The sequence below is a fragment of the Salvia hispanica genome, chromosome 1, assembly GCF_023119035.1.
Source record: "Salvia hispanica cultivar TCC Black 2014 chromosome 1, UniMelb_Shisp_WGS_1.0, whole genome shotgun sequence".
In the NCBI taxonomy this organism is placed as follows: domain Eukaryota; kingdom Viridiplantae; phylum Streptophyta; class Magnoliopsida; order Lamiales; family Lamiaceae; genus Salvia; species Salvia hispanica.
The window spans coordinates 7,010,677-7,034,703 of record NC_062965.1 but is presented as its reverse complement, the minus strand read 5'-3'; the positions used below and the strand labels follow the sequence as shown (position 1 = coordinate 7,034,703).

At 37.5% G+C, this 24,027-nt stretch overlaps 1 protein-coding gene across 1 annotated transcript; it reads left to right on the top strand.

Annotated features, from left to right (window-relative positions):
* Window positions 1-1,269: 1,269 nt before the first annotated feature.
* LOC125186128 (heat shock cognate 70 kDa protein-like) lies at window positions 1,270-23,774 on the top strand. Its single transcript, XM_048082465.1, has 5 exons — window positions 1,270-1,483; window positions 3,303-4,299; window positions 4,955-4,961; window positions 20,850-21,042; window positions 22,078-23,774. Exons 1-5 carry the CDS (start codon window positions 1,270-1,272, stop codon window positions 23,772-23,774), a joined length of 3,108 nt encoding a protein of 1,035 aa, XP_047938422.1.
* The last annotated feature ends 253 nt before the right edge of the window (window positions 23,775-24,027 follow it).

Genomic DNA, 24,027 nt, shown 5'->3' with positions numbered 1-24,027 from the left:
ATTCATTTTTCTAATTTTCAATATTAAAAAGGTAAGAATAACTATCAAATTTAGAGTTTTGGATTGCACTGTCAGTATAGTGTTATAAATATATCAACACAAAGACATGACAATCTCAATTCTCAACACGATTTCATATTGACATTGTGCAAGCATTATATTGACATATTATGTAAGTTGTGTTGATTAAATATAACTGTTTTACGAAATATATGAACATTTACAAAAAATTTCTCAAATTTGGACATTAGAACATATGCATGTAGGATCTTGTTGGAATCCCTATAAAATTATCTTTAATTTAATACTCCCTCCGTCCGACTGAAGATGACTCACTTTTCTTTCTGGTTTGTCCCAATCAAAATGACTCATTACTAAAAATAGAAAGACCTTTCTTACTACTTTATTCACTTTCTCTTACTTTACTCTTTACACTTTTCACACAAAATAAAGTTGCATAAATTTCTGTGCCGTCCAAAGAATGGGTCATCTTCCTTGGAACAGAGAGAGTATATGTGCGAAAAAATAATTTAAACGAGATAGTTATATGCAATTAAGTTTTGAGATATTTTTTAAAAGTAAGTTATATTTCATCCGTCCCACAAGAATATGCACTCTTTCCTTTTTAATCCGTCCTATAAGAATATGCACTTTCTAATTTTAGAAATACTTTTTCTCTATAATGATGATGAATCCATTCTCCACTACAATACTTTAATTACTTTCTCTCTCTTATACATCTCTTTTACTCTATCATTTGCAAAAGTGCATATCCATTTGGGACAGAAGGAGTAACTAATTAATTGTTACTTGACATAAATACGTTAATTGATATTTTCTACACTGTATTAATACTCGAGGCTGAATAATCTTTACTTTTGATTTGATAAAATTAAACATCTATCATTTAATTATAATTAATAATTTAAGTGTGAGTTAACAGTATAACATACCAATAAGACAATCCAAATAAGACAGTCCAATGAAACTATGGTGTGTCATGGCTAATGTCGATATAAAATAATTTTCTACTCGCATGGCCTATACATAGATAGTACAATAAATCCTAGTCGATTGTTATCAAAATCTGTATCTGCCATAGTTAATTAATAAATACTACCTAAACTAGGACAAAGACACGCGGCCTCCCTCTATAGAGTCTAGAGCTTATCGATCACTAGGTTCGTACATAGTTTATATACGTTCCTGAATTCTGAGTTTCTTGTTCAAAATTACACGGTTGCAATCTAATTAAACTCGTTTGCATCAATGGCCGGAAAGGGAGAAGAGCGGGCGATCGGGATCGATTTGGGCACCACATATTCGTGCGTGGCAGCATGGCAGCACAACCGCATCGAGATTATAGCCAACGATCAGGGCAACCGCATCACGCCCTCTTGCGTCGCTTTCACCGAAAACGAGCGTCTCATCGGAGAAGCTGCCAAGAATCAAGTCGCCAGTGTTCCAAATAACACCGTTTTCGGTCAGTTTTCTTTTTTCTTCTATACACTAATTTACCCCGTTTATGGTCAATATTATTTCTTCTATACACTTAAATATTACTATTCCGTCCCTCGTTGCATGTCCTAATTTTTCATTTTACGAAGTCCTTTATTAATCGTCCCCATTGACTCGTATATCCCCCGTCCCCTAAAAATAAAAACTTTTGAAATAATACATCTTTTAATGCAAAAATGGTATAGAAAGAGATGGATACAAAGAAAAGCGAGTTAGTAGAAAATATGTCTCACTTTATTAGAGAGAAATATTTTTTCTAAAATACTCCCTCCGTCCTACAATAATTGTCACGTATCAAATTGGAGTATTATATTATAAATGGTATACTCCCTCATTAGATAGAACTTTTTAGGGGACGGACCGAAAATATAAGAGTTTCTATTTTTAGGGGACGGATGGAGTATTAGTATAAATAGTATACAAAGGTAGGTTCATATTCTACTATTTTTATTTATAATTTTTTTCCTATGCATTTCTTAAAACTCATCACATGTCAAATTGAAACATATAATGGGGGGCGGAGGGAGTATGTCTTTCATTCATGCTAGCTAGTATTTCTTGGTCAAAATAAAACTAATATATACTACAATTGGGTCTTATTCTAATGCTTATAGCACCCTAATCCAAAATCAAGACTAAATTTCCACCCTTGGATTTTAAAATGAGTGGATGAGATTAAAGCTCACAAATCTCAATAAATAGTAGACAAAATATCAACAAAAAGGTAATATCGTCATTATGTTATCATATGATAATTTTCGTGGGTGTTTTTTTATATCAACATTGTGTATTACAAATATCAACAATATGATATAAGAATATCAACATTAGTACAAGAAAATATCAACACATATTTATTGAGATTTTTACATGGTTTTATTGAGATTTTTTGATGTATTTGTTGATAAAAATCTGGGTATCAACATTTACGAAAACTAAAATAAAAAATATCAAATTTCATCATCCGAACGTCGTCGGAACATATGCAATTGAGATCTCGTTGGAATCCTTATTAAATTATCTTTAATTTGATATATTTTTTGCGAAAAAAATAATTTAAATTGAGAGAGTTACGTAAATTTAAAGATTTGAGATGATTTTGAGGAGAGAGAAAGTAGTTAGTTATAATTACTACATATAGGATTTGACATTAATACCCTTTTAATTTAAATAATAATTATTTAAATTTAAAATATATTACACTTGACATTATATTAACCACAAGATCTTCTAATCTAATGGTTGAAAATTGGTCTCAATTTGGGATTGGTAATTAGTTAGCAATTGATTACATCCTTACTACAATTTAGTAAAATGAACGAAGGAAACATTTCAATCGAAATAACTAAATATAACTAACGAGTCGAGGAAACCCTATTTATATATGCAATATGACACATTCCACCTATTAGTTCCTATTAGTGCTTTCAAATTAGCGTACCATCTTAAGGCTAAACGACTTCCTCGTAATATGTAGAAACACCTCAAAGTATCAAAGACCTCTTCCAAGTGAAAGCCCAACGTTTTCGAAACTTTTTCCTTATCATGTTGTATTTCTATTATGTGAAAGAGAGATTGGACTTTTATTATTACTATGTTGTGATTGTGTTATATGAGAAAGATATTGAATGAAATTTTTTTTTATTTTCAAGTTGAATAGCAATTCTTTTTATATCGCATGCATAGTTTCTGGTGTTCTATAACTTGTTGCATTCAACTATATGATATCACTTCTATTTCTACTCCAATTCTTTTGTAGTATTATTTCTTACTCCTCTTTACAGATGCAAAGAGGCTGATTGGCCGTAAATTCAGTGATCCAACGGTTCAAAGTGACATAAAACTATGGCCATTCAAGGTCATTCCTCACCCCACTGACAACAAGCCTATGATAGAAGTGACCTACAAGGGAGAGGAGAAACATTTTTCAGCTGAGGAGATCTCTTCAATGGTGCTATCCAAGATGAAGGGTACCGCCGAGACCTATCTTGGATCATCTGTCAAGAATGTTGTCATAACCGTACCTGCTTATTTTAACGACTCTCAGCGTCGCGCCACCAAGGATGCTGGAACTATTGCTGGCCTCAATGTTGTAAGGATCATCAATGAGCCTACTGCAGCAGCCATTGCATACGGTCTAGATAAAGGGGGTAATGTGGCTAAGAATGTGCTGATTTTCGACCTTGGTGGTGGCACGTTCGATGTGTGTGTGGCCATGGTTGAGGCTGATATCATTGAAGTGAAGGCTATTGCTGGCGATACTCATCTTGGAGGGCAAGACTTTGACAGTAGGATGGTAAATCATTTTGTGAAAGAGTTTGAAAGGAAGAATGGTAAGGATATTAGTATGAATCCGAGAGCTATTAGGCGATTGAGGAGTGCTTGTGAAAGAGCCAAGAGGATGCTTTCTTCCACTTCCCAAACTAATGTTGAGATTGAATCTTTGTTTGAGGGGATTGATCTGTTTTCGGCTATCACTCGTGCTAGATTTAATGAGCTCAACATGGATTTGTTCAACAAGTGTATGGAACTGGTTGAGAAATGCCTGAGTGATGCAATGATGGATAAGACTAGTGTGGATGAGGTGGTGCTGGTGGGCGGGTCGAGCAGGATTCCAAAGGTGCAAGAGATGTTGAAGGAGATTTTCAATGGGAAGGAGGCGTGCAAGGCCATTAATCCAGACGAAGCCGTAGCATATGGTGCTGCAGTGTTGGCTGCCAAGTTGAGTGGTGAAGGCAATGAGAAGATGCAGAATGTGGTTCTTTCGGATGTTACTCCTTTGTCTCTTGGGATTGGATGCTCTGGAAATGTGATGAAAGTAATTATTCCGAGGAGTACACCTATCCCAACGAGGAAGGAGAAAATTAGTCATACCACAGAGGACTATGTGAGCAGTGTGTCGTTTCAGGTGTATGAGGGTGAAAGAAGCAAGACAGCATACAACAATCTGCTAGGTCAATTCAGCCTCCATGGAATTCCAGCGGCGCCCAGAGGTGTTGCTAACTTCAAACTGTGCTTCGACATTGATGAGAATGGTATCTTGAATGTGTCAGCGGAGCACATTGGGACTGGACTGAAGAACAACATCAGCATCACCAATTACAAGGACAAGGGCAGACTGTCTGAGGAACAAAAAGAGAAGATGGTGAAAGATGCGGAGAAGCACAAGAGAGAGGACGAGGAGTTTAGGGAGAAGGCGGAGGCGAGGAGAGATTTGGAGAACTACGCCTATGACATGAGGAACAACACCAGATGTGCAGCTGGGATGGGAGCAGCCGACAAGGAGAAGATAGAGAAGGCTTTCGAGTCCACCATGAAATGGTTGGGTTCGAACATACTTGCAAAAGTTGATGCTGTCGAAGAGAAGATGGAGGAGCTTAAGAGGATCTACAAACCCATTGAAGCCAAGATGCACCACAATCCTAGTATCAGGAAGGGAATTAGTATTAAGAAGTGGATTAGGAATGTAATGTCGTCATGATCATGTGCATGCTCTCTTTACTTATATTTTTTCTTGTTGGATTCCTTTTTTACATTAGTGATAAGTTGGAATTTATTAAAGTGATAGTGCTACTATACATGTTAATTTTAGTAAGATTTAAAGGAATAATAATGCTAGAAACCTGTGGCAGATTTCACACAATTTAGGGAAGTTATAACATAATTGGAATTAGCTCAACATTCGGTCATCAGCTTACATATTCAGTTTTAATATCATACTTTGTAGAACATTAATATGATTTATATGACTGAACTTGAATAATAGTACTACTACTATTTAACTTTTATTCTCTTTCTCTCTTAGTCTTATACTCCCTCAGTCCCTTCATAATTGAGACGAAACTTTTTGGCAAAGAAATGTTGAGTGTGTTAAATAAATAATAAAAAAGATAGAGAAAATAAAGTAAAAAGTGAATAAAGTAGAGAAAATAAAGTTACTATATATGAAAATGACTCAACTACGAGGGAACTATCCAAAATGGAAAAATGACCCAACTAGGAGGGAATGGAACTCTGGTACTTACTCCGGCGACCCTGATTGTACCAAGTTACAAGACTGCAGATTTTAATTGAGAAAACAAAGAGAAAATATTATATCTCTTCATCCACAAAAATAAGTTTTGACTATTTTTGTAGGTATAGGATCGTTATTTTAAGAAACTTTCTTCTGTTGATTCTTCGTCAGCTGAGCCTCCACTTCTACAACCTCAAGAATTATCAAATGATAATAAAAATAAGGTTGATTTAGAGAATCTCCCAAGTGATCCAGGAGAACGACCTGATATAATGAGTTATCCACCAAATTTAATAGAATAAGTTCGTAGAGCTAACTTACTTAAAGGTCCATGTCAACCACGTAATCATGATTATCGTCCTACAGTCGATGGAAATCGAAAACGTAAATTTGTCTCACATTGGTTTGATCAATTTAAAGATTGGTTGGAGTATAGTACTACGAAGGAAGCAACTTTTTGCTTATATTGCTATCTTTTTTCAAGATTCCACGGAAATGGACAAGATGCTTTTACAGTCTGGCCAAGAAAGAAAGATTAAGAGATCATGTTGAAAATCATAATAGTGCTCACAACAAGTGTAGATTAGCATGTGAGGATTTGATGAATCAAGCCCAACACATTGATGTCTCTTTAGCAAAACAGTCAACATAGTCTAAGCTTGATTACCCACCTACGATGAAATGCAACGATTGTTTCTCTTCATTATCTTATAATGCAAGGATTGCCATTTTGCGGTTGATAAGACTAATTTTATGCATTGGTTATGGGGTTAAATTCTGTAATTTCCCGGGTCTAACAAGGTTTTGTAAGCCAGGTGTGTAGAGAAAACGCCAGATCCAGGAAGAAAGGAGGCTGGCAGAGAAAGTGAGCCGAAAGAAGCAAATTCACTAGACGGAGGATCATCTTGGAAAAAGGGCAGAATGGGGATTACAAGGAAGCATCTAGAAGTTCTCCTCCTTATAAATAAGAGCACGCGACTTACATGAATCATGATCCATCATCTTTTAGTCTTAGCTCAGTTTTCTCACACTCTACACACACACTTGGAGGATCAGTTTGGGGGTTTTACGGTTCATAGTTTCATCGGAGTTGTGTAACACCGTCTCTACGTGAGGCGAAGATACAATCTAATTTCTGTTTTAAGTTTTCGTTCTGGATTTCCCGAGACTTCGATGTCCGAAGCTCGGCCTTATTTTGTTAAAATTTCTGTTGAATCTGCACTTGGTTAGCTATGGAAGTTGTTGCTATGGTTTCGTTTCATGTAATTACTGTTTTTCTGTTTACTTTGGATGCTTTTAGCGATTGGTCTGAGTTTTGTAGTTGAATCGTGTGGAGATCGTAGTTGATCGTTTGAATCTGTGTGATCGGAGTTGGAAAATTGCTGTGGTATGTTGTGGATGGCTTGGATCTGGAGCGGATGAAGCGTCCCGTGTTTGGATTTTTTCATTTCCGCATGGTTTTGATGTTTAGTTTCTGTTTTCTCATTTACCTCGTCTAGCAATAGTAGATCTGCTTAATCTAGATATTAATCGTAGTTTAATGGTTTAATTCAGTCTGCTCTGCTCCATGTTATAATTTCACTATGTTTTCTCTGCATTTTGTGATCAAGGATCGTTGGAGAAGATGAAGCTAGTTGTTAGTTGAGCCTTTAGTTAGTTATTTTGCAGCTTTTCATCCGTACTTTGCTAATTCGGAAAATGGTCCACACGATGTGTCTTTCCTCTGTCTAGGCATTTTTAGGAAAAGTTGTTCATCAGGTCTAGTAATATGTTATCGCTGAAGTGTTGTCTCGTTTACATCTTGTTTTCGTCATGCATGTCTTCGTTATATTTGCCTAGGTCTAACTGTTAGTATAGTTTGTTTACATTTCCGCAGTCTAGTAGTTAAGTCTCAACCCCAGAAAATGTGTGGCAGCAGCCAAAAACAGTGTCATGATCCTCTTGCATGTTTACTTACGCCTCTATCTCTATGGGATTCGATCCCTACTTCCATATACTAATCCTCTTTAGTACAGTGGGTTGAGGGTTTTGAAAAACAGGAAAAGATTGTGTGCCCAACGACCGAAGGTTTCAACGATCCTCTGAGTTCCTAGACCTTATGATCTAGTGGATTCTCTGGATCTGAGAAGTCTGATATTATTTACAAAACACACGAACACTTCTTCAGGCTCTTCAGCGGTCATGATGAGTTAGAAGAATCATTATGTCAAGGTAATTTTCTTGAGTTCTTGAAAGTTATTTATTATTTCAATGAAGAGATAGCTAGTGTTGTGCTAAAAAATACTCCCGATAATCTCAAACTTATATCATATCACCAGATATTCAGAAAGATATTATAAATGCATTTGTTGTTGAGACAACAAAAGCTATTGTACATGATATGGGAAATGAATTTTTCTCCATATTAGTCGATGAGTGTCGAGATGTATCTGTCAAAGAGCAAATGGGTATTGTGGTACAATATGTGGACAAGAATGGATGTGTTATAGAATGTTTCTTGGTCTTGTGCATGTTAGTGATACAGCTGAAACAGAGAGAGAATATTATTAAAGAGATTGCAAGTGATGAAATAATCACGAGAGAGTACGATCAAGAAATGTCATTGAAGCAACCTGGAGATACTCGTTGTTGTTCACATTACGGTGCTCTTGTCAACTTGATACATTATATTCGTCTATTGTTGATGTTCTTGAGTATGTTGGGGAGAATGGCCATGAGGATTCACAAAGGGAAGAAGTTGATGTGTTAGAAATTATAATAGTTTTGAATTTGTCTTTGTGTTACATCTTATGAAGCAAATATTGAGAATCACACATGAACTCTCTCAAGTGCTACAAAAGAAAGATCAAGACATTGTGAATGCAATGAATCTTGTCAAGGTAGCAAAATCACGTCCGCAAATAATGAGGGAAAAAGATTGGGATGTATTGCTTACTGATGTTTGTAGGTTTTGTAGCCAATATGAGCTGGTTATGCTTGATATGGAGGATGAGTTTGTAGCTCGAAAAAAAAGAAGACGTAGAGCTGAGAATATGAAGAATCTCCACTATTATCGAGTTGAATCAACGTTTTGATGAAGTCAACGCATAACTTAGTTTTATGCATGTCATGTTTTGATCCTAGGAATTCATTTTTTACATTTAATTTGGAGAAGCTGCTTCGTCTTGCATGGTATTATCCTTTTGAATTTTCTGAAGTTGCTTTGTCTGAGCTTGAAAGTCAACTTGAGAACTTTATTTTCGATGGTGCGCATAGGTAAATTTTTTTCACATGTATCAGGAATCGGAGGTCTTGCTCAAAAGATGGTTTCTACAAGGAAACATGAATATTTTCCAATTTTGTATTTATTAGTTAAGTTGTCATTGATCTTACCAGTTGCCACTGCATAAAGAGTATTTTCAGCAATGAAGATCATCAAGACTTCTCTATGTAATAGCATGGGAAACCAACTATTGAATGATTGCTTAGTTCCTTATACCGAAAAGGATGTGTTCGTTAAAGTTACCAACGAAACTCTCATGCAGCGATTTTAGAAGATGAAGAATATAAGACAAATGTTATGACGTGATTGTATTTCTTTTACATTTTGAACCTTATAATTTAATTTATGTAATTCTTTTTGTAGTTTAATTTTGGACCCCATGATTAAATTTCTAGCTCTGTGATAAGGCTAATTTCATGCATTGTTTATAAGGTTAAATTCTGCAATTTCCCAGGTCTGCAATTCTGCAATTCTAACAAACCTTTTTGAGCCAGGTGTGTAGAGAAAATGTCAGCCCCAGGAGGATTACAGAGATCGCCTGGTGAAGGAAGCTGGCAAGGAAAATTGAGCAGAAGGATGAAGAGCCACTAGACTGAGGAGCATCGATTGGAGGGCAAAATAGGAATCACAAGAACAGTCTAAAAGCTCTATCCGCTATAAAAAGGAGCACACAATCTACATGAAGGATACACTTGATCATCATTTTTTCTAGCTCCTAGCTTAGTTTTTCTACCTTTTCTACACACTCACTTGGGGGAAAGTTCAGGGGGGGTTCTCGTTTCATCGGAAGTTTGGGTGAAACACCGTCTCTACGGAGGCGAAGAAACGATTGTCTTTAATTTTCTGTCTACTTTTGGTACTCGCCGAGTCCTCGCTGTTCGAGGCTCGGCTTTGGTGTTGTTTCTATCGTTGGATATCTCGTATTTTGCAATGGATATGTCTGTTTATGTTTTGTTTATCTTATTGTGTTGTTTTGAGTTTGATTTGCTGATCTTTGTTGGTTGATCTGAGTTTAAAGCTGTTTTATAAGAAATCTGTTGTTGATCGGTTAAATCTACGTAGATCAGTGAGGATCGGAGATGGTAATGGTGTTTGGTTGTTGTGGATGGCTTGGATCCGGAGTGGATTAAGCGTCCCGTGGTTGGATCTGCTTGTTTGTGTTTCATTTAGTTGTTTAAATTCTGCATTCTCATTTTACCTCGTCTAGTAGCCGTAGATCTGCCTTAGTTTTAACTGTTCTTCGATTTTGTTGCTTTTAATTCCGTCTGCTTTGCTTTGATTTTCGTTCTTGCTCTGTTTTAACTGGTTGTTTCATGATAAATGTTGGAGAAGATGATGTCGCTGTTAGTTAGTCCTTTAGTTAGTTATTTTGCAGCTTTTCAATCGTACTCTACCTTTTTAGAAAATGGTCCCCACATTCAGTTGCTTTCCCAGGTCTAGGTTAATTTAGGAAACTGTTCGTTTAATCTAGCAATTGTCTCGCTCCATTTCCCTTAATATGCATGTTTTTAAGTTTCTTTCTAGATCTAGCTGTTAGAGTAGCATATTTCAATTACCAAGTCTAGGAATTAAAGCTCAACCCTAAAATTGCGTGGTAGCAGCCAACAAAAAAATATAGTCCCCAAGTCTTTGAACATGTTACTTGCGCATTCATCTCTGTGGATTCGATCCCTACTTCCACGTACTAGTTTTCCTAGGTAAAGTGGGTTGAGGGTTTTTGAAGAGGGAGTTAAGGTAGTGATTGTGTGCCCGACGACAGGTAGCTCATGGTTCTCTGAGTTCCTAGACCCAGTGTCTAGCGGATTTCCTGGACCAAGGGTTTTCTTCATTATTTTTAAGAACACGCTTTCGCTAGCCATCATTAGCTTCTAAAAAAAAAAGCAGTTCTTCAAATGGCGCCGTTGCCGGGGTTGGATAGCGTAAATTGTTTACGTGTTTGAGGATTTGGTGTATATTGTTTAATTTCTGTTATTTGTTTTTCTTGGCAGTTTATGAGCAAGGGCTCACGATTTGGGAACTAGAGTAACCCGTCTGGGTCAAAGGACGCTGAAGTCAAGTGGCAGGTTAAGGAATCGACGTCCACCATCACCACCAGATCAGGGTTTACGACAGTAGATCCATTCCCATTTGAATCAAAAAGTGAGAAGGAGTGGAACTCGTCAGGAGGAGAGGACCCAAAGTCGTTTACAGAAACAGAGCACTCCGAAACCGAGGAAGATGGAGACGTAGATATGGCACACTTGGAGGATCCCAATCCAGAGATAGGTTCACTCACCGCGCATCTGGACGGTGAGCCCGCCCATGCCATAGTCTCAAACCAGCGCCAGAGGGCCATTGATATCAAGAAAAATGTGCTGGGTGTTTTACCTATATTCTCTGGACGAAGGAATGAATGTCCTTACGAATTCCTAAACGAGTTTAGTAAGCTGTGCAAGTATCCAAAAGCGACCCAACGGGGCTGCTGAGGAGGACTACCGTTTGCGTGCAGTCCCGTTTGCCCTTAAGGGGAGGCTACACTTGGCTGCTGAGGCTCCCACCGGACTCGATCAACACATGGAAAGATTTCAAGCTGGAATTCCTGGATTATTTCTTCCCGTCCAACAAAATAAATGCCCCGAAGAAGGAGATTCAGGAATGCAAGCAGGATTACGATGAGTCCCTGAGTTAATACTGGTCTCGATTTAAGGGGCTGCTCGACGCCTGTCCCAACCATAGGATAATGGAGGCTGAGACCTTTTACTTGTTCAATGAAGGAGCTAATCCTGAGTCGAAGGACTTAATGAATTCCTCGAGCGGGGGGAATTTTACAAAAAACAAGGCAAGTGAAGCACGAGAGATTTTGGGAAGGCTGATCGACGCAAAGAAGGCCTATGATCACCCGCGTATCATGAGGAGAGGTTCAGCAAACGCAATTAAGGAACAAGAAGGAGAAGGAGTTGGGGGCATGATAGATCGGTTGGAGAAGGCACTTCTTAGTGCGATTGATAAAAAGAATTCCCCGACCTCGTAGGAGAAAGAGAAGTCGCCCGGTCCAGAGGAAAATCAACTCCAGCTTTATTATGGTCCACCACCCGATGGAGAGTTCCAAGCCCAAGCAAATGTAGTTGGGAATTGGAATCAAAGTAATCAGAATACAAGCTGGAATCAGTGGAAGATTAAGGAGGCACCATGGAGAGACAACCCTTGTTTTAGATGGGGAGAAGGAAACCAACAGCTCCAGCTCCAGCTACAGTACCCAGGTCCAGCAGAGAACCAGCAGAACTGGTCTAACCGTGGTCAGGATGGACCCCAACATAATTCGAACTGGTCAGGGAAAAACCAGGAAGGATCGAATAATTGGAGTTATCGCAACCAAGGGGACCAGTCCAACTGGAACAACAAGAACCAGAGTAATCAAAGTAGCTCTTATGTGCCGCCACATCAGAGGAACGCCACCGGAAATAATCAAAATTTCCAGCATGCACACCAAGAAAATCAAGGGCCAGGGAACCAGTTCAGCAACAATCAAGGAGGTCAGGGTAATTATAGTCCAAGTCAGTGGAGCGGACCGAGCCACAATCAGGGGTCAAGTTCAAATCAGTCGAACTACAAACCTCCGAGGAACCTGGATGAGTTGGTACATGACCTAGTCAGCTCTCAACAACACATGCAGAACAATATGCAGACAAACAATGATGTAGTGCACAAAATCCAAGATGCTCAACAGGAGCATAAGTCTGCCATGGATATGTTGGCCTAACAGATGTCACAATTGGCCACTTCGTTGAATGAAATCAGGGGACACGAAGGAAGGATACCAGCTTGAGTAAAACCACCTAACCGAGCAAATATTAGTCAGATAACTTTGAGGTCATGACGGGGCTACGAAGGTCCGGTGATGAGAAAAGATGAGAATACACCTCTATTGACGAGCAAGGAAGGAGAAACCCCTGACCTAGAGGATACTGAGGTAAGCAATGTCAGAGTAGAAGAAGGTTTTCAGAAAGGGGATCTGGAGAAACCACTATCTCAGATGGCCGATCCATTTTTCTTAGACCCGGAGCCTGAAGTGGAAATTGAGGAAGGAAGGAAAGAAGTCAATGAGTCATCCGTCTCAGGTCTGGCAGGGACGTTGAAGCGTACAAAGCCATTTCCTCATCGAGGGGAAGCCAAAAAGAAGAAGGACGACACCGAAGACTTCATGGAGATTTTCGGCAAGCTGGAGATCAACCTGCCCTTCCTACAAGCTTTGAAGCTGCCTACATTCAGTAAATTCATCAAGGAGTTCATAGCGAAAGACCAAGCCCGACGGGCAAAATAGTAATTGGTGAAAATGTGTCAGCTGTGATACAGAAGAGGAGGATGCTATCAAAATGCACAGACCCAGGTATGTTCACTTTGCCCATTTCTCTGGGTGATATTAAAATTGAGCATGCTATGTGTGATCTAGGAGCTTCAATAAATGTGTTACCACTTTCGATATATAAGAAGTTGATAGGAGTAAGTCTGGTGGATACCGAAGTGGTAATTCAGTTAGCCGATAGAACATGCATTTCACCCGAAGGTGTGTTGGAAAACGTGATAGTGAAAGTGCATGATTTCCTGTACCCAGCTGATTTTCATATGATAAAAATGAGTGATAATGAATCTGCTGAGTCTAGCGGGGTGCTATTAGGGAGACCATTCTTACGCACCGCTAAGACTATGATAGATGTGTTTGATGGAACAATATGCCTGGATTATCATGGGGAAAAATATACATTTAACATCGATGAAGCCATGATGAAACCTTTGGATGTTGAGAATTTGCATTCTGTCGATGTCATTAACCCCCTGGTCCAAAAATATCTTGAGACTGAATTAATGCAGGAACGGTTTAACAACTCGGAGCTGAGCCAGTCTGTTGATAAGGAGGTGGCAGGATGGTGTGAAACTTTTTTTACTCGGAACCTGACAGATGAACAGATCAATGAAGCGATCATGGCATTATGCCACCAACCACTGTCATTCGAGTCTACGTGGTCTGTTCAGGTGAAGGGTCTAGACGAGGGAACCAATTTAGATGAGATAGCAACAAAGAGTCTGGAGAAAAACCCCCTGCCCCAGGAAGCTGACAAACCGACTAGGTGGACAAAAGGAAGGGGAGGATTTGGAGTGTGTAGACCATTTGATTGACCTTAAGCTTGTGGGGACGACTGCTTAAAAATTTGAACTAGTTCATGCCTATGTGTTTTATTTTCCTTAAGTGTTAGTGTCTTTGTTTCTTTTTCTTTCGTGTTAGTATCTAGGTCAAGGAGTTTACTTTGGTCAGGGAATAACCATGCATCGAAATTTGCCTTATTTCTCTTTTTCTTGTCTTTATACTTGAGGACAAGTATGGTTTAAGTGTGAGTAGTTTGATAAGGCTAATTTCATGCATTGGTTATAAGGTTAAATTCTGCTGCAATTTCCCAGGTCTAACAAACCTTTTTGAGCCAGGTGGTAGAGAAAATGCCAGCCTCAGGAGGATTACAAAGATCGCCTGGTGAAGGAAGCTGGCAAGGAAAATTGAGCAGAAGGATGAAGAGCCACTAGACTGAGGAGCATCGATTGGAGGGCAAAATAGGAATCACAAGAACAGTCTAAAAGCTCTATCCGCTATAAAAAGGAGCACACAATCTACATGAAGGATACACTTGATCATCATTTTTTCTAGCTCCTAGCTTAGTTTTTCTACCTTTTCTACACACTCACTTGGGGGAAAGTTCAGGGGGGGTTCTCGTTTCATCGGAAGTTTGGGTGAAACACCGTCTCTACGGAGGCAAAGAAATGATTGTCTTTAATTTTCTGTCTACTTTTGGTACTCGCCGAGTCCTCGCTGTTCGAGGCTCGGCTTTGGTGTTGTTTCTATCGCTGGATATCCCGTATTTTGCAATGGATATGTCTGTTTATGTTTTGTTTATCTTATTGTGTTGTTTTGAGTTTGATTTGCTGATCTTTGTTGGTTGATCTGAGTTTGAAGCTGTTTTATAAGAGATCTGTTGTTGATCGGTTAAATCTACGTAGATCGGTGAGGATCGGAGATGGTAATGGTGTTTGGTTGTTGTGGATGGCTTGGATTCGGAGTGGATTAAGCGTCCCGTGGTTGGATCTGCTTGTTTGTGTTTCATTTAGTTGTTTAAATTCTGCATTCTCGTTTTAATTCCGTCTGCTTTTGTTGCTTTTAATTCCGTCTGCTTTGCTTTGATTTTCGTTCTTGCTCTGTTTTAACTGGTTTTTTCATGATAAATGTTGGAGAAGATGATGTCGCTGTTAGTTAGTCCTTTAGTTAATTATTTTGCAGCTTTTCAATCGTACTCTACCTTTTCAGAAAATGGTCCCCACATTCAGTTGCTTTCCCAGGTCTAGGTTAATTTAGGAAACTGTTCGTTCAATCTAGCAATTGTCTCGCTCCATTTCCCTTAATATGCATGTTTTTAAGTTTCTTTCTAGATCTAGCTGTTAGAGTAGCATATTTCAATTACCAAGTCTAGGAATTAAAGCTCAACCCTAAAATTGCGTGGCAGCAGCCAACAAAAAAATATAGTCCCCAAGTCTTTGAACATGTTACTTGCGCATTCATCTCTGTGGATTTGATCCCTACTTCCACGTACTAGTTTTCCTAGGTAAAGTGGTTTGAGGGTTTTTGAAGAGGGAGTTAAGGAAGTGATTGTGTGCCCGACGACAGGTAGCTCAAGGTTCTCTGAGTTCCTAGACCCAGTGTCTAGCGGATTTCCTGGACCGAGGGTTTTCTTCATTATTTTTAAGAACACGCTTTCGCTAGCCATCATTAGCTTCTAAAAAAAAGCAACTCTTCAAATGGCACCGTTGCCGGGGATGGATGACGTAAATTGTTACCAATCGTCATATGCCTTTAATAAAGAAACTAAAAGGTAATTATGTGCTTCTTTTAGAGAAACAACAAATCCTCTAAAACAATAAAATATAACGTACAAAATTTCAAACAAATTCAGGAAACATGCATTTGATTCACTTCATCATTTTCTCAAAGAGTTGATAATCAAGATCAATCAGCTTATCATAATCACAAACCATAAAACTATGAAAGCATGCAGTAAACTCAACAACTAATATAGAGGCAAAATGACACTTAAAAATCATTTTCAATAATGATTATGTTGAATCGTGGTCCGGTCAATGCAATTTGACGGATCGTTCAACTGACGAAATATTTAATTTTGATAAAATTAAAGAATTTATAATCGATCTACGCTCCGAGTAGATGATTGTGCTATATTCACTTTCTCTAAACCGATTCCCGGTGACTGAGAAATAATATATGAAAGAATGTCACGATATATGGAGATATATAATTAATTAATTAATTAATTAATTAATTAATTTTGGACACGTAAATAAAACAATGTGGCAATTGAGCATACAGAGAAAGATTCGTAGAATGCATGCACATTGATCGGGTTGTCCAGATATATTTCTAGAATGAACAACTACGTGAGAGGTGTCTAGATACATCCGTCTAGGTTCATGCTCCATATTTGACGTTTGTAATGTCTGTAACGTTTCGACCGTTACAAATTAGCTTTAATGGCATGTTTGACTCCACATCCTCCCATGGCCTATAAATAGTGGTGCATATTCTTGCATTCTACACACTAAGACATTTCAAGACATACTTGAAATCTCTACACTCAAAGCGTTCTCTGCATTCATAAGCTCTCTCTCACTTTTGTGCATTGTTCTTCTGTCGAAGCTCTGCCCTCTCCTCCATCCAGTTCGTCGGAGCTCTGCTGATAGCGGTGCTGCTTCATCAGAGACGTAGCCATTTTATCTTTGGGGAAGAAACGTCAATCCGAAGAGCACTATCGGGACGTATCTCGTCTTGCAGAAAGAGGACTCCTCGACTCGGCTAACAACTGTTCACGGTTTATTTATTTCGATTTCAGTATTGTAATTTGGTTTCAGTTTTCCATTTACATTCCTTCTTTGGATTGTATTACGCCCGGTTAGTGTTTATCTCTTGTAATCCAGAAACCAACAGATTAAAGAGAAACTAATTTGACAGACAAACATGCAAAACCCTAGAATCAAAATTAGGCAACCTGAGCTGCCCGACGGTGAGAGAACTAAAGAAATTCCCCAACAAGGTGGCATCGGGCACGGGCAACCCTTGAACCAAACCCACCACCAATCCACCGAGGAAGCTATCCCCACCCTCGTCGGACTTACACATTTTCAGATTTTTTACGGATGCAGTTGGAGAGTGAGTGTACAAAAATTCCCCTTATGCATTTGAGGGCAATTTTGTCCGAAAAAGTGTTTGGCATATATAAGTGGTTAGACGAGCAAAATGTATAGTATAGGAACCACAAAAGTGCATTTTAAAGTATATGAACCTCAAATTGTGTATCCGGTATAGTATATGACCTAAAAATGTAATTCAATCTATTTATTGTTGAATCAAAAATGGCGTAGAGCTTTACCTGCTAAACACTGAATTACATCCGATCATAATTTGAGCATAGTTCCATAGAATACACCCTCTGTCCCACAAGAATATGCACTCTTTCCTACTTAGTCCGTCCCACAAGAATATGCACTCTCTAATTTTGGAAAGTCTCTTCTCTCTAATGAGGTGAAACTCATTCTTCACTAACAATACTTTACGGCCATGTTTGGTTGCATGAATTCTTTTTGGGAAAGTAATCTGATTCCTTAAATTTTAAATTCTTGTGTTTGTTTCGGTATTTAATCAAACTGGGAATGTAATCAAAATCCCGGAACAAGAAAAGTTAGTACAACTTTCCAGGATTCTAAATCCTAGCTTTTCTCAGGTATTCTTTTTCCCAATTTTTGGATTCTTACATATTTAATTATTTAATAAGTTCAATCTTATACTACAACTATTATTATTAATATTATTATTATTATTATTATTAAATAAATAAATATTTTAAAAAAAAAATAATTTAAAATTATGAATCTTACTCTACTTAATTTAATTATAATAGATAACTATAAATTACGCTATAACTATAATAATAATAATTATTATTATATTATTATTATTATTATTATATTTATAATTATTAATAATTACTAATATAATTATTTAATTTATGTATCATAATACTATTATTAATAAAATGTTATTAACATTTTATAAACTAATTAATTAACAAAGCTTAATGAAATTTTGAAATTATAAATTTTATTCAATTATAATATCAATAAATATTTAAAATTATAAGAATATGTTTATATATAGTTATAATAATATAAACTAATAAATGAAGAAAATCCAAATTAAATTATTTAAAGTATCATTATAATAATAAATAAAATAATAATATATTATAATTTTTTAATTAATAATTTATTAAAGGAATCTTAATATAATATCAAAATTATTATTATTATTATTTAATCAAATATGAAATTTAAAATCTTGATTTTTCCAAACCCCAGAAACTTAAGATGTTAGGAATCATATTCCAAGGATTCATTTTCCTAGGAATCATTTTCCTTGCCAACTTTACTTTCACGACAACCAAACATGACCTACTTACTTTTTCTCTCTACATCTCTCTTACTTTACCAAATTTACATTTAAGATCGTGCCGTCTCCAAAGTGCATATTCTTTGGGGACGAAGGGAGTATAAAACAAAATACAAAAAGATGTTAGGGGATATATTGGAAGAAGAATAGAATTTTAAATGGTATAGTATCCATCTGTCCCAAGGAAGATGACCCCTTCTTTGGGCGACATGGGGATTTATGCAACTTTATTTTGTGTATGAAGTGAAGAGAGTAAAATTAGAGAGAATGAATAAAGTAGAAAGAAATGTGTTTTCATTTTTAGTAATGGGCCATCTTGGTTGGGACAAACCAAATGAGTTATCTTCAATGGGACAGATGGAGTATTATTTACCTAAAACATCTATACCCCATTTTTTCTAAAATACTATTTTCTCCCTAATAAATATGAAACATTTGTTTTTCGACACTAAATGTTATGCAATGTTAGTTAAAAAAGAAACAGGAAAGTAAAAGAGTTGAAAAAGTAGAAATTATATTATTTTTATTTCAGAAAATGTTTTATTTTTATGGGACAACCCAAAAAAAATATATTTTACTTTTAATAATACAGGGGAGTATTACACAATTTGACATTATTTTTCGTTCAAAACTCCTCAAACGGTTAAGTGGGACCTACTACTACTCCATTTTATCAGTCACAATTCAATAGGATTATTTAATACTCCATTTCTGAAAATTTATCACTTATTTCTAATTTTGTACGTTCTTAAAAATTTGTCATCTTTAATTTTTATCATTTTTGGTAGTAGACCTCACATTCCACAAACTCATTCTTATTCACATTTTATTATGAAATATAAAAATAGGATTCATATGCCACTAAATTTTTCAACCCACTTTCTATTACGCCCTCCATCTGAATTGAGTCATTTTTTCTATTTTGGCCAAAATAATTGAGTCATTTCTATTTTTGGCAAAAAAATAACCATCTCTCTATTACTTTATTCTCTCTTAATTTATTAACTATCCACTTAACTTAACATAATATTCTTAATCTCTGTGCCAAAAAAAAGCCGTCTCTATTAACAAGAAACGGTACATTTCTTAAAATCCGTGTCGAGTCAAATGATGACAAATTATTATGGAAAGAGGGAGTAATTGATTTAAATAGTTTCTAAAACCCTAAACCCGAGTGATGGAGTGTATTGGGAAACAGAAAGAGGATGTTATGGGATTGATGGAGTATATTTTGTAAAGTTGGGATTTGGTTATTCAAGCTCAATTTACCATTTTTTCTCTCAATCCATTTTCCCTCTTTCCAAACTACACAAGTCTTACCTAGCTCTATCGGTATCGAATGTTTAGAGCATCTCCAATGGAGGCTAGCGGATAGGCTAGCCTATCGCGAGTGCTAGCCGATCCGCTGGCCGATCCGCTAGCTTCCATTGCGGCAATTTAGGCTAGCAGATCGGCGAGCTCTAGCCGATTCGTGGGCGCTAGCCGATCCGCGGGCCGATGCGCTAGCCCGCATAGCAGACTCAATTTCGGCTAGCCGATTGCATTTTTTTTAATGTATTTTTTAATGCATTTTTAATGTATTTTTTTATGAATTTTTTTTAATTATGTAATTTTGTTAGGATGTACCTTTTTTTAATTTATATAAAATTATTGCATTTTCCCGTATCTGTGTCGTAAATTTAATTCCGTATTTTGCGTGGTTGTAACTTATTTATTTTTCATAATTTTGCTGGCCTATGGCTAGGCTATTGCTTGTCCAGTTTCTTGTCCTGATGTTGTGGCAAGAGGGGTTTCTTGTCCTGATGATGTGGCAGGAGAAGTTATTAGCTAGGTTATTGTTGGTTTAAAGCCATCGGAGATGCTCTTACATTCCCTTGTTGAAATTTTCTTGACAACCATTCGAAAGCATATTTTTTGATAGTTTTGCTTTCTTTTAGTTGCAGACCTGCTGTTTCATTAATGGCTGGAAATGGAAATGGACGAGCAATCGGGATCGATTGGGGATGACATATTCCTGTGTGGCGGCGTGGCAGCACGACCGCATTGAGATTATTCCAAACGATCAGGTAAATCGCACCATGTTGACTAATGTAGCTTTCACCGGCGCAAGCGCCTCTTCAGCGACGCTGTTAGGAGTCAAGTAACAAATTTAAGAGTGAGTTAGCAATATAACACTATCTCAATAAAATAATCTAATGTAACTATGGTGTGTCATTGCTGATGCCAATATAAAATAATTTTCTACTCGCACAGCCTATACATAGTCCAATAAATCCTAGTCGATTGTTATCAAAATCTATGTATGCCATATTAATAAATCCTACCTAGACTAGAACAAAGACACATTTCAATATACGTTAAATAACCGGTCTCCCTCTCGAGTCTAGAGCTTATCGATCACTAGGTTTGTACATAGTTTATATACGTTCCTGAATTCTGAGTTTCTTGTTCAAAATCACACGGTTGCAAAGAGCATCTAATTAAACTCGTTTGCATCAATGGCCGGAAAGGGAGAAGAGCGGGCGATCGGGATCGATTTGGGCACCACATATTCATGCGTGGCAGCATGGCAGCACAACCGCATCGAGATTATAGCCAATGATCAGGGCAACCGCACCACGCCCTCTTGCGTCGCTTTCACCGAAAACGGGCGGCTCATCGGAGAAGCTGCCAAGAATCAAGTCGCCAATGTTCCAAATAACACCGTTTTCGGTCAGTTTTCTTTTTTCTTCTATACACTTATGATTTAACCCCGTTTATGGTCAATATTTTGTCTTCTATGAACTTCAATATTACTCCACCGTCTCTCGTTACATGTCCCATTTTTTCATTTTACGAACTCCTTTATTAATCGTCCCCATTGACTCGTGTTCCCTCCGTCCCCTAAAAATAAGAACTTTTGAAATAACACAACTTTTAATACAAAAATGGTATCGTAAGAGAGAGATAGAAAGAAAAGTGTGTTAGTAGAAAATATGTCCGACTTCATTAGAGAGAAATAATTTTTCTAAAATAGTAAGTTTATATTTTTAGGGGATGGACCGAAAAGATAAGAGTTTCTATTTTAAGGGGACGGATGGAGTATTATATTGTAAATAGTATATAAAGGTAGGTTCATATTCTACTATTTTCTTTATAATTTTTTTTCCTCTACATTTCTTAAAACTCGTCACATATCAAATTGGAACATATAATGAGAGACAAAGGGAGTATCTCTCAATTCATGCTAGCTAGTATTTCATGGTGTTTTTATTATACAAATATAGAAAATAAAACTAATATTACAAGCTAGTAAAATGAACGAAGGAAACATTTCAATCGAAATAATTAAATTAAACTAACTAGTCGAGGAAACCCTATTTATGCAAAATGGCACATTCCACCTATTAGTGCTTTGAAATTAAACGTACCATCTTAAGGCTAAACGACTTCCTCGTAATATGTAGAAGCACCTCAAATACCAAAGACCTCTTCCAAGTGAAAGCCCAACGATTTCAAAAATTTTCCTTATCATGTTGTATTTCTGTTATGTGAAAGAGAGAATGGGCTTTTATTATTACTATGCTCTTATTGTGTTATGTGAGAAAGATTATATGAGAAATTTTTTAATTTTCAAGTTGAATAGAAATTCTTTTTATATCGCATGCATAGTTTCTGGTGTTCTAACTTGTTGCATTCTACTATATGATATCACTTCTATTTCTACTCCAATTCGTTTGTAGTATTATTTCTTACTCCTCTTTACAGATGCAAAGAGGCTGATTGGCCGTAAATTCAATGATCCAACGGTTCAGAGTGACATAAAACTATGGCCATTCAAGGTCATTCCTCACCTCACCGACATCAACAAGCCTATGATAGTAGTGACCTACAAGGGAGAGGAGAAACATTTTTCGGCTGAGGAGATCTCTTCAATGGTGCTATCCAAGATGAAGGGTACTGCCGAGGCCTATCTTGGATCATCTGTCAAGAATGTTGTCATAACCGTGCCTGCTTATTTTAACGACTCTCAGCGTCGTGCCACCAAGGATGCCGGAACTATTGCTGGCCTCAATGTTGTAAGGATCATCAATGAGCCTACTGCAGCAGCCATTGCATACGGTCTAGATAAAGGGGGTAATGTGGCTAAGAATGTGCTGATTTTCGACCTTGGTGGTGGCACGTTCGATGTGTGTGTGGCCATGGTTGAGGCTGATATCATTGAAGTGAAGGCTATTGCTGGCGATACTCATCTTGGAGGGCAAGACTTTGACAGTAGGATGGTAAATCATTTTGTGAAAGAGTTTGAAAGGAAGAACGGTAAGGATATTAGTATGAATCCGAGAGCTATTAGGAGATTGAGGAGTGCTTGTGAAAGAGCCAAGAGGATGCTTTCTTCTACTTCCCAAATTAATGTTGAGATTGAATCTTTGTTTGAGGGGATTGATCTGTTTTCGACTATCACTCGTGCTAGATTTAATGAGCTCAACATGGATTTGTTCAACAAGTGTATGGAACTGGTTGAGAAATGCCTGAGTGATGCAAAGATGGATAAGACTAGTGTGGATGAGGTGGTGCTGGTGGGCGGGTCGAGCAGGATCCCGAAGGTGCAGGAGATGTTGAAGGAGATTTTCAATGGGAAGGAGGCGTGCAAGGCCATTAATCCAGACGAAGCCGTAGCATATGGTGCTGCAGTGTTGGCTGCCAAGTTGAGTGGTGAAGGCAATGAGAAGATGCAGAATGTGGTTCTTTCGGATATTACTCCTTTGTCTCTTGGGATTGGATGCTCTGGAAATGTGATGAGTGTAATTATTCCGAGGAGCACACCTATCCCAACAAGGAAGGTGAAAATTTGTCACACCACAAAGGACTATCTGAGAGGTGTGCTGTTTCATGTGTACGAGGGCGAAAGAAGCAATGTAACAGACAACAACATGCTAGGTGAAATCACAGTCCTAGGCTTTCCAGCGGAACCCAGAGGTGTTGCTAAATTCAAAGTGTGCTTCGACATTGATGAGAATGGTATCTTGAATGTGTCAGTGGAGCACATTGGGAGTGGATTGAAGAAAAACATCAGCATCACCAACTACAAGGACAAGAGCAGACTGTCTGAGGAAGAAAAAAAGAAGATGGTGAAAGATGCGGAAAAGCACAAGATAGAGGACGAGAAATTTAGGAAGAAGGCTGAAGCGAGGAGTGCTTTGGAGAACTACGCCTACGACATGAGGAACAACACCAGATGTGCCGTTGGGATTGAAGCAGCCGACAAGAAGGAGATAAAGAAGGCTTTCGAGTCTACTATCAAATGGTTGGAGTCGAACAAACTTGCAAAGGTTGATGCTGTCAAAGAGAAGATGGAGGAGCTTAAGAGGATCTACAAACCCATTGAAGCCAAGATGCACCACAGTCCCAGTATTAAGAAGGGAAGTAGTATTAACAAGTGGATTAAGAGTGTAATGCCATGATCATTGTGTTGAAAAGTAAAATGCGGAAAATAAAAGTGAAGAACTCTTGATGACTACATTTTGATTGATTCGAATTATTTTTTGAGATACATTCTACATTTCTATTTATAGGACTAGAGAAGTAAAGTGCCTAAGGACTTATAAACTTGGGACTCTACCATAATAATGATATATTCCTTTGAGACCCTAAAGTTACTCTTTCCCACAATTTTGAGACTCTCATATTCTATTTCCAACACTCCCCCTCAAGTTG

What these genes read in the sequence shown, in the direction of transcription:
- LOC125186128 (XM_048082465.1), top strand. Translation starts at nt 1,270, where the DNA reads ATGGCCGGAAAGGGAGAAGAGCGGGCGATCGGGATCGATTTGGGCACC. An exon ending in TCCAAATAACACCGTTTTCG is followed by an intron (nt 1,484 to 3,302) that starts GTCAGTTTTCTT and finishes TCCTCTTTACAG; the next exon opens with ATGCAAAGAGGCTGATTGGC. An exon ending in TCCAAATAACACCGTTTTCG is followed by an intron (nt 21,043 to 22,077) that starts GTCAGTTTTCTT and finishes TCCTCTTTACAG; the next exon opens with ATGCAAAGAGGCTGATTGGC.